Source organism: Pimephales promelas, chromosome 20 (genome assembly GCF_988280905.1).
Source record: "Pimephales promelas chromosome 20, fPimPro1.hap1.1, whole genome shotgun sequence".
Lineage (NCBI taxonomy): Eukaryota > Metazoa > Chordata > Actinopteri > Cypriniformes > Leuciscidae > Pimephales > Pimephales promelas.
Genome location: NC_142788.1, coordinates 15,311,818 through 15,327,301, shown reverse-complemented (window position 1 = coordinate 15,327,301; position 15,484 = coordinate 15,311,818). Strand labels below are relative to the sequence as shown.

General features: G+C 35.8%; 1 protein-coding gene across 2 annotated transcripts; it reads left to right on the top strand.

The window, feature by feature from the left end:
* Positions 1 to 48: 48 nt before the first annotated feature.
* On the top strand, positions 49 to 14,694 carry hck (HCK proto-oncogene, Src family tyrosine kinase). 2 transcript variants are annotated; one of them, XM_039652178.2, is made up of 13 exons: positions 49 to 167; positions 3,658 to 3,779; positions 4,690 to 4,729; positions 4,955 to 5,051; positions 5,129 to 5,224; positions 8,533 to 8,636; positions 8,774 to 8,923; positions 9,091 to 9,243; positions 11,203 to 11,385; positions 11,486 to 11,562; positions 12,474 to 12,627; positions 12,737 to 12,868; positions 14,369 to 14,694. In XM_039652178.2, exons 2-13 carry the CDS (start codon positions 3,666 to 3,668, stop codon positions 14,569 to 14,571), a joined length of 1,503 nt encoding a protein of 500 aa, XP_039508112.1. In that variant the 5' UTR covers positions 49 to 167; positions 3,658 to 3,665; the 3' UTR covers positions 14,572 to 14,694. The 2 variants fall into 2 exon arrangements, with proteins under 2 accessions (XP_039508112.1, XP_039508113.1); XM_039652179.2 differs by having other exon boundaries at positions 52 to 167; positions 3,634 to 3,779.
* Positions 14,695 to 15,484: the final 790 nt, after the last annotated feature.

Genomic DNA, 15,484 nt, shown 5'->3' with positions numbered 1-15,484 from the left:
CTTTCGGACAGCAAGTGACAGCGCGACAGTATCGGTCTCACTAACTGAGGCACTGATGCGCATCACTGATGGAATAGCCGGTGTGAAGCGACTCATTTCTACATCTCTTCATTGGAGAAACTTTGTGAATAAAGAAAATACCTTTTGACTGGATTGCGACTGAAGTGGTGAGTTCGCTTCAAGTATATTTGATCATTTTACTTCATTTTATTATTTATTTCGATTTTATATCTATATTTAGTTTTTATTATTATTATTTTTAGTTAGCATACTTTTTTTCTAACGTGTAGGCTATATCCTTTCATTTGAATTTCCCATTTTCGTTTTTTTTTTTTTTTTTTTTTAAATGAGATTTCTACTTTTCATATCCAACAAGTTTAGGCTAAATAGTAGACCCCATAGGCCTAGTATTTAATATTAAATAATATCCTATATTTTATATCTTATATAGGCCTACCTTAATGTTGATTGTCATAAGGTATTCGATACTTTTCCGGACTGTTTTTGACGTTTATGTAGGCTAAACTAGAATATGTGGCCTATTGTTGCTTCGACTAACTATTGCAAGTTAGTCTCTTATTTATTTGACGACATAAGTATATAGATTGGTCTCATTTTAATCCGAAAGCTAGAACTAATAAAGCCATAACTATTTGCTTCAGTCTTAACCTATGTTTATGCAAATAGCCCCTGGTGCCTCTTCTCTTCTTTTGATAGCCTATCTTGTTTCAGTCGGACTTATAGGCTACGCCATAATCGTTTTTGTTTAATATTTTTCTAAATTCTTTATGGATCAATTTCTAATGTAAAAATTAACTGTCATATTCGAATAGGTAACATGTTTTATTTAAACGCAGTCACATGTGTTTGAGGAACCCCAATGTTTCTTTGAAATAAAACCAGGCTTTATCTTAGTTATACTGCTACTTCCGTAGTTCACTATAGTTTTACAGAACATACATATCAATATCAGAGGACACATTTTAATATTTAGCTTCCTCCTCAGAGGATCAATCTCCTCATGTAAAACGACACTAAACCCTCTTTACAGTTACATTTGACATCTCTATTGGCTGTTTGCCTGCTGAAGTAAATAAGCTTGCGGTATGCCATGGCAGTTTGCTGCACATAGGCTAGCCTACAGTATGTTTCTGGGAGAGAAAACAAAAAACAATGAGAAGGAAATTGGAACTGACATATCTCATAATTTGCATGTGTGTGGTTAAAGGAAAGACCTGTAGTTCTGTAGTCTCCTCACGCTCCTCGGGATAATAAGTGGAGGTGGTTCGTCTGAGCTCTGGGCCTTTGAGGGACAAAACATTATTCGGATGGAATGGGCGACACTGTTGAAAGGCAAATCTGAAAATTTCCTCCGGGAATGATCGGTTATCGGATTCTGAGACGGAAGAAGGAAATGTACTTGTGATTAAGCCAGCAATTAAGCAAGTTAAAAGGGAAACAACCTGACTAAAGGCCTGAAGTATTATCACCCCTCTTGTGAAAAGTTTTAGTTCAGAACTAATATACTTTAAAGCCTGGTGTCACAGACAGGGTTTAGATTAAGCCAGGATTAAGCCTTAGTTCAATTAGGCCAATTAAGTAGCTTTTATAAATGTGTGGTAATGTAAAAAACATTACCGGCTGTGTTGAGACAAAGCAATGGCACTGATATATTTTAAGAAATGTCAGTGCAAGTTGCTGTCGGTTAAAACAGCTCCAGCGTGCATTTTAGTCTGGGACTGCTTAATCCTTGTCTGTGAAACCAGGGTTAAACGAATACGCCTAGGGATAGTTCACCCAGAAATGAAAATTCTGTCATCAATTACTCACCCTCAACTTCCAAACCCGTATGAATTTCTTTCTTCCGCTGAACACAAAAGAAGATATTTTGAAGAATATGGGTAACCAGACAGTAGATGGGCCTCGTTCATACCCAACTTAGCTACTAGAATTTAATATTAAATAATATCCTATATTTTATATCTTATATAGGCCTACCTTAATAAGGTACTCGATACTTTCCCGGACTGTTTTTGACATTTCTCTGTCAACTAGAAAATGTGGCCTATAGTTGCTTCGACTAACTGCTTCGATTGCAAGTTAGTCTCTAATTTATTTGACGACTTTATAAGAATATAGATTGGTCTCATTTGAATCCGAAAGGTAGAACTGAAGCCATAACTATTTGCTTCCAAACCTGTATGAATTTCTTTCTTCCGCTGAACACAACAGAATATATTTTGAAGAATATGGGTAACCAGACAGTAGATGGGCCTCGTTGACTTCCATAGTACGTAAAAACAAAAACTAGAAGTTACTATAATATTAAAGTATGTTAGTCAACACATCAAAATAATTATATTATCCACAAGTACAGTTTTTTGAAAATACACATTTAAAAGATTTGAAGTACACTAAAAGAGTACATTCAATACAATTAAGTGCCCTTCTTTGTCACAAGGGCCCTGCCCCTATTAAAGAGTTGGATTAAAAAAGCATTTGAAATTAAAAACAACCCCAAAGTACCACTCCAAATAAAGAGAAAGCAGAACACGGGTGAACGAGCTTAGGGAAACAAGTTCGAAATGCATCACATATTTCTTAAACTAATTGCGTCTAATGGAGGACGCAACTTTACTAGGCTGTTCATGAATTACAATTCAGTGTTTGACAGAACTCAGCTACAATGACCCTCAAATAACATCTATTTACGTCTTTATCCTGCTTAACGTCAGGACAAACAGACTGGCCATTAATATGAAATATGGTGTTTTGGTTGTGGTTTTGTGGAAGGTCATGTGTGTCCTGCATAAGGTGCAATGAGTTAATCATCAAACCGGAAAGGACATAAACCGACATCACTAGAACAGCACATTGCTGCTGCCGTTTGACTCGAAAATAAAGAGGCCGAAGAGCTCAGAAACGTGCGCTTTCCGTTCACCTCACATTTAAAAGTTGCTTTTTTCTTCCAACTATGAACCCAGCTGGAAATCTGTTTGTGATGGAGGCAGTTCTGTGGGTTTTGTTTGGTTAAATTTCTCATTTGTAAGTTCTGCTACTCAAAAATATGTTGGGGTGTTAAGGCTAGCTGATTTAAATCAGCTTTGAACATTAGGCCTTAACCAACCACAGTTTCCACTGAGCAGCTTCCGCATGTGCGTGTGTAAGCGAGTTAATGACAAAACCACAGGCGAGTGAGAACTGCAGCCTACAACGTGGAAGTCAGTGTGAGAAACTGACTTTTATTCCGACTTTCACTACTTTATCGGTCATGGCTGCATTTCCCAAAATAATCTTAAGCTTAAGTAGATTGTAGCGACAGGGATGGTCTCTACAATCTACTTACTGTATGATTGCTTATGATGATTATGACAAATGATTTCCATTTAGCATTGGAAATTCTAATCTAATCATCTCACCACTTACCACTTTGCTTGTTAGCTATATGTTTAATACAAAATAAGCCTTGTATTGCACATTACAGACTCTTTCCCATCACAATCTCTACCATAGATGCTTTTTTAGCAACAAAAACGGGCGTTGTTTTGGATGGAACAGCTCATGATTTGCATATTGTTTTCTCTTTCTGAATGGCTGTGTTGTTTTTACATGTTCAAGAATAACCTGCATTAGTGTCCTGTGTGGTGAACTCTTTAGGCCTCAACATGGGCTGTGTGGGGACCAAACCGGACCCGGATCCTATTGGCAAATCGATGGGCAATGATGACAACCGCAACCTGACGACACATTATTCCAAAGACCCCACGACTGGGAAGGATGTAAGTAGAAGCATTGTGGAGTTTTCGGTTATATTAAAATACATATTTTCGGGTAATTCCTGAGCATGACTTTACTGAAAAAAATGCTGAGGTGAGCTATTACTGGTGAGTAACGGTTGTTTCAGCATATTTTGTGCTTTTCCATAGTGCACTTCCACTTTCTCAGAGCAGAGTGAACATATCTTTAAAGTACAGCTTAACAATATCATCTTGACTTTGCATAATATGCCTTTTTTTATCGCAACCCCCCTTTTTGAGCACAGATCTGAACTTAAATGGTTGTAATTCATGAATGCTTTGGAATACGGACCAACGGTTGGTCTCTTTTTAAAGAATCTTAAACTTAAACTTCAGCAGATTTGTGCAGAAGTGAAAGCAGTTTACTGTAAAGCAAATGTACTGCAATAAACTTTTTGTATTTCATACAAAATACATATTTTGACAAATGATTTGGACCCTAAAATGTCTAACCAAGTTGTGCTCCAAACTTGAAATTGATATCAGAAATTAAGCCTGCTAAAAGCTTTTTAAAATACTTTCCATTGTATCGCAATGCAAAATGTTTGAATTTGAAGTGTTTAAGCTTTATGAATGAAATAGAATATTTCAAATGAATTCTTAAAATATGTGATAGGAAAAAAAAACAATGACGGTTAACAGGCTATAGCCTATTTAGTGGTTATATGTTTAAATATGCATCAGTTATCATGCCGCTCTGCACTTGGATGGTTTCCACCTGCTTCTACCTGATTTGCATATCAACCATAAAAAGAGTTTGAAGTGTTTATTTGTTTGAACACACATCCTCTGTTTGGAAAGAGTAAAACTTAGTCTGTTTTTACACAGAAAAGAGAACTGAAATGTCTAGTTTGGTGTCTTAAATGCTGCACCTCTATTTTTCCATCTACAGAGCAGATTGCCTCCCAAACCAGGGAATCCTGGAACAGAAAGTAAGTGAAAGTATCTTTGAGAACATTGTTATGAGATTTCATTCAGAAAGTAAGATTAGCACAACATTAGAAAATAATTGTTAAAAAATACACTCCTACTATGGTTAACCTAATGAGGCTCACTGCTTGGTATAAAAATAATTTTAAAAAAAGAGTGTGAAGAGCAGAATTGTTGTGAATGTGTGATCACAGCTCTTTCACGCTGAATATTCCATTTGTCTTTAGCTTCTGAGAACATTGCCATAGCTCTGTATGACTATGAAGCAATGCATGAGGGTGACCTGGGCTTCAAGAAAGGAGACAGACTCAGAATCCTTCTGGAGTAAGTAGGACTCTGATTCTGATCTGATTGAATATCTCGCCGCTTTGATTGATTGAAGAACTGTCTGTTGTGTTTAGGTCAGGTGAGTGGTGGAAAGCAGCGTCTCTCAGCAGTGGTCAAGAGGGCTTCATCCCCAGTAACTATGTTGCCAAAGATACTCTGGAAACTGAAGAGTGAGTAAATATAGTTTGTGTACATTCGTAGTAGTCCCATTGATCTCACTGTAAAGTTGTGAGAATTGATATATATAATATGATAATGATTTCTGTGATCATGTGACACTGAAGACATAAGTAATGATGCTTTGTCATTAAAGAGTCATGAAACCCCGCACTTTCAGCTCAAGTCTAGCTCACAATCTTTTTGAAAAGTGCAACTTAAACGGGCGTGGATAGCTGTGAAAAGAAGGGAGGGGAGTGGGTGTGGTATGGCCATCATCGCCAATGTCCCATGCATATCGACTGTCACTAAAAAGCAGTGGTAAAACGTGAGGAAATGCTAGATTTTTGTGTATATCTGGCAAAGTTAAAGTCTTATGAACTTAGACTTAGACTTAGAACTTCGAAAGGCAATTTGTTGTGCAATACAGGCATATTGACACATACTCACACATAATCCACAACACAAACATTTCCACATACACAATGTCATAAATAAATAGGTAAAAATACAAAATAAAACCACTTCACATTACTTCACATGTATTCTCCAATCATACCCCTCCCCCCGCCTTATTTGATTGGGTTATTGCCATCAGAATAAATGAGTTTTTTGCTCGATTTGTTCTAACTTTCGGATATCTATATCTACGACCAGAAGGTAGCAGCTTGAACTCAGATGAAAGTGGATGGGTTGTATCCCTACAAACCTTGTCTGCCTTCTGTACCAATCTGGTCAGATATAGTTTGTACAGGTCTGCCTGTTGTTTACCTATGATTTTTCCAGAGGTTTTAACAATCTTCCCCAATTTATTCCTGTGGGTAGTTTTTGAATGTCCGTACCAGCATACTATGCAGTAAGAGAGAATACTTTCAATAAAAGATTTATAAAAAAGAGTCAGAATTTTGTTATCAACATTAAAATAATTAAGTTTCCTTAGAAAATATAACCTTTGTTGGCCCTTTTTAAAAACAGCATCAGCACATTGATCCCAAGTTAATTTATGGTCAATGATAAGACCGAGATATTACCGAAATACACTGACACTTTATTATTTTCCTTTCAAAAGTAACTCAAAGGGATAGTTCACTTTGAAATAATTTTTTGATATGTTTTAGCTTACCTCAAGGCGGGATTCCAAGATGTAGGTGTCTTTGTTTCCACAGTATTTTCAATTTTGATATTTTTTGTCGGTCAGTCATATAATGGAGGTATATGGGGTCCACCTCAAAGAGCATGCACAGTGAGATCCAAATTAAACATGATTCAATGACTCGTAAATGTAAGTACACACTGATGGCCTAAGACACGAAACGAGCGGTTTGTGTGAGAAAACGAACTGTATTTATATCGTTTTTACGTCTTGTAAAAGCCACAGCCATGTCCAAGTGATCTGAAGGCATGGGAAAGCGCCGGAAAGCGCCGAAAGTGATCTCTTGCGCGGTTGCCATCAATGTGTACTTACATTTACAAGTCATTATTAAATCATGTTTAATTTGGACTTCTCTGTGCATGCTCTTTGAGGATGACCCCATATAAAAATGAAAATACTGTGGAAACAAAGACGCCTACATCTTGGATGCCCTTGAGGTAAACTAAAACATATCAAAAATTAATTTCAAAGTGAAATATCTCCCTTGAATGCCCTGCTACATATATTAGCCTACAGTAATCATAATTCTATTTAAAACATATTAATGTTGGCTGCATGTATAATTATAATGTCATTTTAAAATATATAGACACTATAAATGCATTTGAAAATGATTAATTTTCCGCTTAAAAAATCGTTCCGTGCATAGCCTAGATCTACGCGCCCCCTGAACCCCCATAATAAAGATGGCTCTGTGGAGGTGTAGGACTTCTCATTTTAGACACACAAACACACATACACACATCTGAATGGATAGAAAAGTCCTCAGGATACCGCGTCACTCGCAAGACGCAACTTGAATTGGTTGTCAACAAGACGAAGTCCACCATTCTCCACTTCGAAAATGCTTGCGGCACACATTATAGTTTAGATCATGGACTGTTTAGATGTGTCTGTGGAGTCTCCCGGAGTCTAGCCCTGTCAGCATCACATGGAAACATATTCAACGCACTTGGACTTTTGCACCATGAAAACAAACACTTGTGTCCCATGATTGCCTCTCTTAGTTTTACATGTCTGTCTTTGTAAATATTCACGTGGTGGACAGTGTCTTCTTATTGGAAATGAAAACTCAGTCTTCTGAATAATTATGAGACACCAATGAGTCATCAAGCACTCACAGTGCACGGCTACGTCACAGCTTATGACGTGGACACGATGAAGATTTTAAACCCAGAAGACTAAAAAAGCGGGGGAAAAAACCCTCAAATTGAACCTTTTTAACCCTACTATTAAATCTAACAGATGCTAACATTGTCTTCAATGGTGTTTAACACACATACCTCTGTTAAAATCTTAGAAAATTTGGTTTGGGGTTTCATGACCCTTTAAAGGAATAAAGTACATCTTAAAATATATTAAAACAGAAAACAGCCATTTTATGTAGTGAAAATATTTCACAGTGTGGATCCTTTCATTTAACAAAAAAGGAAACTTGTGTTCCCTTATGAAAAAGAAGTATATTTCAAGTTCATTTTATGTAGTATAATTAAGTAATGTTCAAGTATATTTTTAAGTATACATTATGTAGTAAGTAAGTATACTAATGTCACTATGTACTAGTAGTAAACTTGTAAGCGTACTATTTTAATACCGCTTGTGACTAAATTGGCCCACTTTTAGTACATAAAAGTATATGTTTAAGTGTACTATAAGTGTAACAGTAAGTGCACAACTAGTTCATAATAATGTATCTCATGTGTACTGCAAGTGAATTTATGGGTATACTAGTAGTTTACTTTTTTACTGTAATACTTAAACAAGTATACTTTGAATACTTAATTATACTTTTAAGTATTTCTGGATCAAAAGATTGAGTACAAGAACATGAAAAATATACTTGCTTTTCTCTCAGTATAAATCAAGTACACTTAAGTGTAATTTGAAGTATATTTCTGAGAAGTACAGGAAAAATAAACTAAAAGTATACTTTCTTATTTTTAGTTTAAAAGAAGTATACTAATGGCACACTGGGTTACATTACTTTGGCATGGCATTTCAGAAAACAAGGTATCGCAGCTGCGTGGGTGTTTACCACTCGTAATAGCATGTGTGTAATACAGTGGCTGAGGAAATGATTTGTCTTTTTTTTTTTTTTTTACATCTGGCCACTGTAATCAATCTCTCCATATGTTTGTCACTTCTGTTTGGTGACTTCTGTGTCTTCAGGTGGTTTTTTAAAGGTGTCAGCAGAAAGGATGCAGAGAGACAGTTGCTGGCCTCTGGAAACAAGACAGGATCCTTTATGATCAGAGACAGTGAGACCACCCAAGGTACATCCAGAGTGTTAAAGCTGTAATCTTGAAGCGTTAGCAGTGTTGTTTTCTTATATCGGTAACATTTTTACTTCAGCTGCTGATCCACCCTGCTTTTATCTGCTCTTAAAAACACATGTACCTCTTCCTCTCAGGAAGCTACTCTCTGTCTGTCAAAGACTGCGACCCTCAATCTGGAGACGCCTGCAAGCATTATAAGATCCGCACACTGGATAATGGCGGTTTCTATATCTCCCCACGCATCACCTTCAACACCCTGCAGGATCTGGTTGCCCACTACAAGAGTAAGTTCGAAATGCAAAGATGTGGGCTACTGTAACATTCATAATATCACATTTCATTGGATTATAGACATCATTTTTTATTTTTTGTAATAGGTGATCATTTTATCAACCTTTTTCTTGAAGGATTGTTCTCTCAATTGGTTTACATTTAACATTTACATCTACAGAGCAGAGCGATGGGCTGTGCCAATGTCTCACCACTCCCTGTCTGAGTCCCAAACCTCAGAAACCTTGGGAGAAAGATGCCTGGGAGATCCCACGCGAGTCCCTGAAACTGGATAAACGTCTGGGAGCCGGCCAGTTTGGTGAAGTCTGGTTGGGTAAGACGCATACAGCTTGCTGTTACATGTGTCTTATGTGTCTGTCTACCCTGACAAATGATGTCGTGCAGTGTGGGTTGTTTACAAGGGTCTGATAGCTTTTCTAGGTTTGACCAGGGGAAAAATACAGGAATAAAATGAATGGTTAGGACTCACATTCTATATTAATACAGTTAATGTACAGTCATATTTTCCATTATTCAGTGACATTTCGTGGGCGGACTACAGTAATTTCAATAGGAATCCATGCAATTAATAGTTTTCAGTCACATGATCGGCGTGAATACCCTGGAGGGCAAAACATCCACACAACGTTTTAAGCCACACATATTTAGATAGATCCCCTCTCAAAAAAGAAGAAAAACTCAAATGTTTGAACAAAATGCACGTTTTGGGGACTTGAGATTTATATACAGCACCTGCTGCAGTATTTCAATCACTGAAAACAACTATTAAAAACACTTTAAAGTGCTTTAATGTACTAAAACAGTGACTATAAAAGATCAAACTCGGTACACACCTCATAGCGATACACACTACATGCGAGCAGATGGAGCCCAGAATATGAACGCAACTTGCTAAATGGTTGTTTTCTTTATAATGGGTTTCTATGGACAAACGCTTGTTGCATTTATATTGTGGGTTCATCCGCCTGCTGGTCTATGGCACACATCATTAACGAGGTGTACGCTAAACCCCGTCTCCAATTTCACCGTTTTACCTGATTGGTCCTTAATACCAACCTGGCAAAAATGATTGGAGGGTAATTGAGGAAAGCCTAGTTTTGCCCTGTGTGACGTATGCGACGACTGTGACGTGAAACGTGAAAACTATGATTTAGGAATGTCGTTTGCTGATAAATTCCCCACACATATTTCGCATCATGTTCAAGTTGGTAAAGTGAATTTCCAGATTGACCAACAGAAAGTTGCTTGGTTTGAAAGTGACTTACTTCATACATTGCTACACTATGTACGTTATGTAATGAACTATATTACTTGGTGAAGGAATTGTTCATTATAAAACATTAATATAATTATTATTTAAAATATGTTAATACTAGATTTTAATAAATACTCTGTACATATAAACATTACCTATATTATTTTAATATATCCATTTTATATTGTACACATTTTTCAAATGCACCTGAAGATGTTCCATTGGTGTCTTTATTCATACAGTATTTACTCTAATATTTAAGATATGATTAATATTTCATATATAAGTAATTAAAACACATTGGTGTCATTTTGATGAATTATTTATTAATATATGTTAACTTTTTATAATGTATTATACATAAATAAAAATACATTAGTATATTAGTATATGTTATATTTATTAATTTATGTTCAATATGTATTATAAATAAATACAAACTTGATGTCTTATCATGTTTGATCACATTTATTTATATATTAATATATTTTGGAAATAGATTATAAATAAAACATTAAACAATGATGTCGTATTGCTTTATTAACAGAACATGGATTAAGAAGATTTCTTTTTTACCTTCAAATAATGTTTCCAAAATCGTTTCAGTGGTTCATCAAGTTGTGGCGTGGTGAAATGCACTTATGCCAATGCTTTGCGCTCCTTTATCTAGTATATCCACGCTTTGAAAGATTGCCAGATCGGGTTGCGTTTCTGTAGTTCTAATGAGGACAATTCCGCTTCTAACCTGTAGGGCGACCGCAGAGGAAAAGTTCCTTGGTGTTGCCTTAAAATTCAAGTATTCTATAAATGAATACCGAATACAAAGACAGTAACAAATTATTTTTTCATTTATTACAAGCCTCAGAAAAAACACAAACCCAAAGCTGCACCTATTTTTTTTTAAACTTTATCTGAAACCCTGACACAGGGTTCTGTCAGACTTTGAGCAGGTATCAAACACTAATAAGTGAAAATGAAGAATACTAGTAGTGAAACCCGTCTCTGTTTGCTTCTCAGCAACATACAACAAGCACACAAAAGTGGCAGTGAAGACTATGAAGCCTGGCAGTATGTCTGTGGAAGCTTTCCTCATGGAGGCCAACTTAATGAAATCCCTCCAGCACGACAAACTGGTCCGTCTCAACGCTGTGGTCACCAAAGAAGAGCCCATATACATCATTACAGAGTTCATGGAGAAAGGTGTGTGTGTGTGTGACTTTAGCCACTTCAGTGTGAAATGCATATTGCATAGCCTTACATATCTTTATTATGTATCTGTTTGTGTGTATGTGTTTTTCAGGCAGTTTACTGGACTTTATTAAAAGCGATGAAGGGAATCGTGTCCAGTTGCCCAAGCTGATTGACTTCTCAGCTCAGGTGAGACGCTTTAAAGGTCTCATTTGCTCAGTCAACGTGCTTTCCTCCCCCATATAGTATCACATGTTCCCTTGTCATGGAGAACAGGTTTGTCCTACTAGATTTCAATATTCAAATTTGATAACCGACAGACAGTAATATTTGTGTACAGGGGTGTGCGAGTGAGAGAGGGTGGACGGTCATTAACATGACAATCTATTCCCTTTTCTCTTTGTCACTGATAATCCAAGATAATATCTGTTTGTTCTCTCTATTGTGCAAGTGATTCTTTAAAACAGTCAAATATATATTCAGAATCAGGTAATAAGAAAATTATACTAAAAGATTTATAAGAAATATTGGGGTTGAGGAAGCACGACATAAGAATAGTCATGTTTCATTCAAGCAAGTGTAATGTTTGCAAAAAAAGGGTGCGACGCTAGGTTGGAAAGAGGAAGCGAATTGCAAGCACTTAACAAGACTGATGTGAATCTGAACTGACCGATAAGAGGACACACACACACACACACATAATACTGTTTTCCATATTTTATGGGGACTTTCCACAGACATAGTTTTTACACTTTATAAATTGTATATTCTATCCCCTAAACCTACAAACAAAACTTTCTGCATTTTGACATTTTCAAAAATCTTCATTCCGTATAATTAATAAGCTGTTTTCCCCATTGGGACCTAAAATATCCCCACTAGGTCAAATATTTCTGGTATTACTATCCTTGTGATGACATTTGGTCCACACAACATGGGTTTACCAGGACCACACACGCACACATACACGCGCACACACACACTCATATTTATTGTACCACCTGTTGCTGACCAATCTATGTTCTCTTGATCTCTGTTACACAAACTCAGTACATACACATTAAAAGTAGCTAAAACCTGGATCTTTTTCCTGACTTTAGATAGCAGAAGGCATGGCTTACATTGAGCAGAGAAACTACATTCACAGAGACCTTCGTGCTGCCAACATCCTGGTCAACAAGAGTTTAGTGTGTAAAATCGCTGATTTTGGACTGGCCCGTATCATAGAGGACAACGAATACACTGCGAGAGAAGGTTAGTCTGACCAACAGAGAAATAGATTTAATATAAGTTGGTAAATTTTATAATATAGGTTATTGTCAGCAGAAGTTGTGTTAATATTTTGTTTTTGTTTTAACCTAAGGTGCTAAGTTCCCTATAAAGTGGACCGCTCCGGAGGCCATAAACTATGGTTCCTTCACCATTAAATCAGATGTGTGGTCCTTTGGTATTCTGCTCACTGAAATCAACAGCTATGGTCGCACACCGTACCCAGGTTAGTGGACACCTCAGTGCACAGTGAATATGCTAAAAGCTTCATTTTCCGGTAATGGTGCCATTCGTGCCTTCTTTTTGTGTCTCTATTATTACTATTTATACAGTTAACAGGATCCTGAACTTTTATTTTATTGATTTTACATTGACAAACTCAAGTTAACTCGACTCAAATAATTTGAGGAAACCGAATGTCTTAAATCATTTAGAATTATAAAATATACTATACTTTCCACAAAAGTCAGATTCGCATTTTTGACATTAAATTAAACTGCTCAAAATTGTGACTTAACTTACAAAATCGATAAAACATAACTTAGTAAAGAAAACATTAATTAGACATCATCTTACGCACATCTCTTGCATTTAATTAGCAAATTCTAGCAACTAAATCTGTTTAAATTCTGCTTAATGTAATCAATTGAGTTCATATAACTGTTTATTGACCTTTATTTGAGTGAAACACACTCACTTTACAATACCATCTGCACAATTATTTTATTTTATGGATAGAAAGTTCAAACAAACAGCATTTACTTTAAATATATATATATATATATATATATATATATATATATATATAAATAATTTTTTTAACAATATACAAATATTTACTGTCACCCATGCTAAATAAAAGTATTTATTTCTTTCAAAAATGAAATATTCTGACCACAAACATTTGAGCATACAGTAGTATATTTAATGAATTTCACTTTTCAGTGTATTTTTAAATCTTTGTTTTTTTTATGGAATATTATTTGTTTTTTATGGAAATAATGGAATATTATCTAATCTGCATGTCCCCTGTCATCATCACTACATTTGGAATATATAGAATAAGAAAAGTTCTGTCCAACGTTTACAGTAACTTTTCAAACTAATTCTAAAAGTTTGATTTTACTGTCATTATATTTGAAGAAGTAACCTATTAATGACCACCTGTTTCAAACATAAGTACGCTTAAAGGGGTTAGTTCACCCAAAAATGAAAATGATGTCATTAATGACTCACCCCCTCATGTCGTTCCAAGCCCGTAAGAGCTCGGTTCATCTTCGGAACACAATTTAAGATATTTTAGATTTAGTCTGAGAGTTGTATGTCCCTCCATTGAAAATGTGTGTACGGTAAACTGTCCTTGTCCAGAAAGGAAATAAAGACATCATCAAAGTTGCCCATATGACATCAGTGGGTTAGTTACAATGTTTCAAAGCATCAAAAATACATTTTTGTCCAAAAATAAGAAAAACTACGACTTTATTTAACATTATATTCTCTTCCGGTTCTGTTGTCAATCCGCTTCAGTGGCATAAGACGCTGATGACATAATATTAGTTGGCTATATGGTCTTGAAGTGAGAAAGTCTAATTCCTTGAAATTGCATAAATAATCATTTTAAGAGTATTATTTACTGGGGAAAACCCAGAACCAAAACTAACTTTCTGGTAACAGCAGATGCTAGAAACTTAGCAAACTCCTTTTTCTACCTGTTTACGGTGTTCAGGTATGACAAATCCAGAGGTGATCCGTGCTCTGGAGAGAGGATACCGTATGCAGCGTCTGGACTCCTGCCCTCAGGAGCTCTACGACATCATGCTGGAGTGCTGGAAGAACAAGCCGGAGGACAGGCCCACCTTTGAGTACCTGCAGAGTGTACTGGAGGACTTTTACACGGCCACTGAGAGCCAGTATCAGCAACAGCCTTGAGACACACACACACACACACACACACACACTTTGTCATGACATCTTGCATAAATCCCTCATATCAGGAGCTTTCAAAGAAATGTAGACATATATATCATATCCCTCCCAACCCGTTGACTTTATACATATGTGAAATGTTATTGTCTGTTATTTAAATGACATGTAAATTAATATAATTTCAAAATCTCATTGCAGTTTTATTCCTATCACGCAGAGCCCTTTGCCTTACTCTGCGCGTTGCACAACAAAAGCTATATGAAGTTATTATTTTAATATAAAACCATTTTTCTGATTTATTTGTAAAAACCTTATGTCTGATGTATTTTAAAACTATTTGTTTATGCGTATTGCCATTGAGAATACACATTAAGGGCATTAAAATAAATTGTAGTTTTGATTGTTTATGAGAAGATTAATTCTAAAACTTCAACCTACATTAGGTTTCAAATAAGTTATTCTGGATTATTAAATGTATAGAAATATATTAGTCCAGCAAAAGGATATTGAATCGATTTTGAATCATTGCTCCAAACATTTTAGAAAAACATCTATGCTTAAGGTAGTTATGAATATCTCTTTAGCCCTGATTTAAAAAGTACAGTTTGAACTTGTATTAAAGGTCTTTGTGTATTGTGATTGTATGCATTTGTAAATTATGCTTGGTTTTTGAGATTTTTAGGTTGCTTTGGTACTTTTACAAGCTTGAAGCTATTCAATTTAATGTTTGATATGTGTCTTGCTTTCACGTCTTTGGTTTTGTTGATATTTGTTTGAACTTTTGTGCAATAATAGAATAGGAAATGTAACAGTCTTTTATTTCATTCGGTTTTCCTGCAAGCGGATTGAGGCACCTCATTTGTTGCTTCATTAACATTAATCTCATTTGTATAAAAATAAAATAAAAATGATGCTG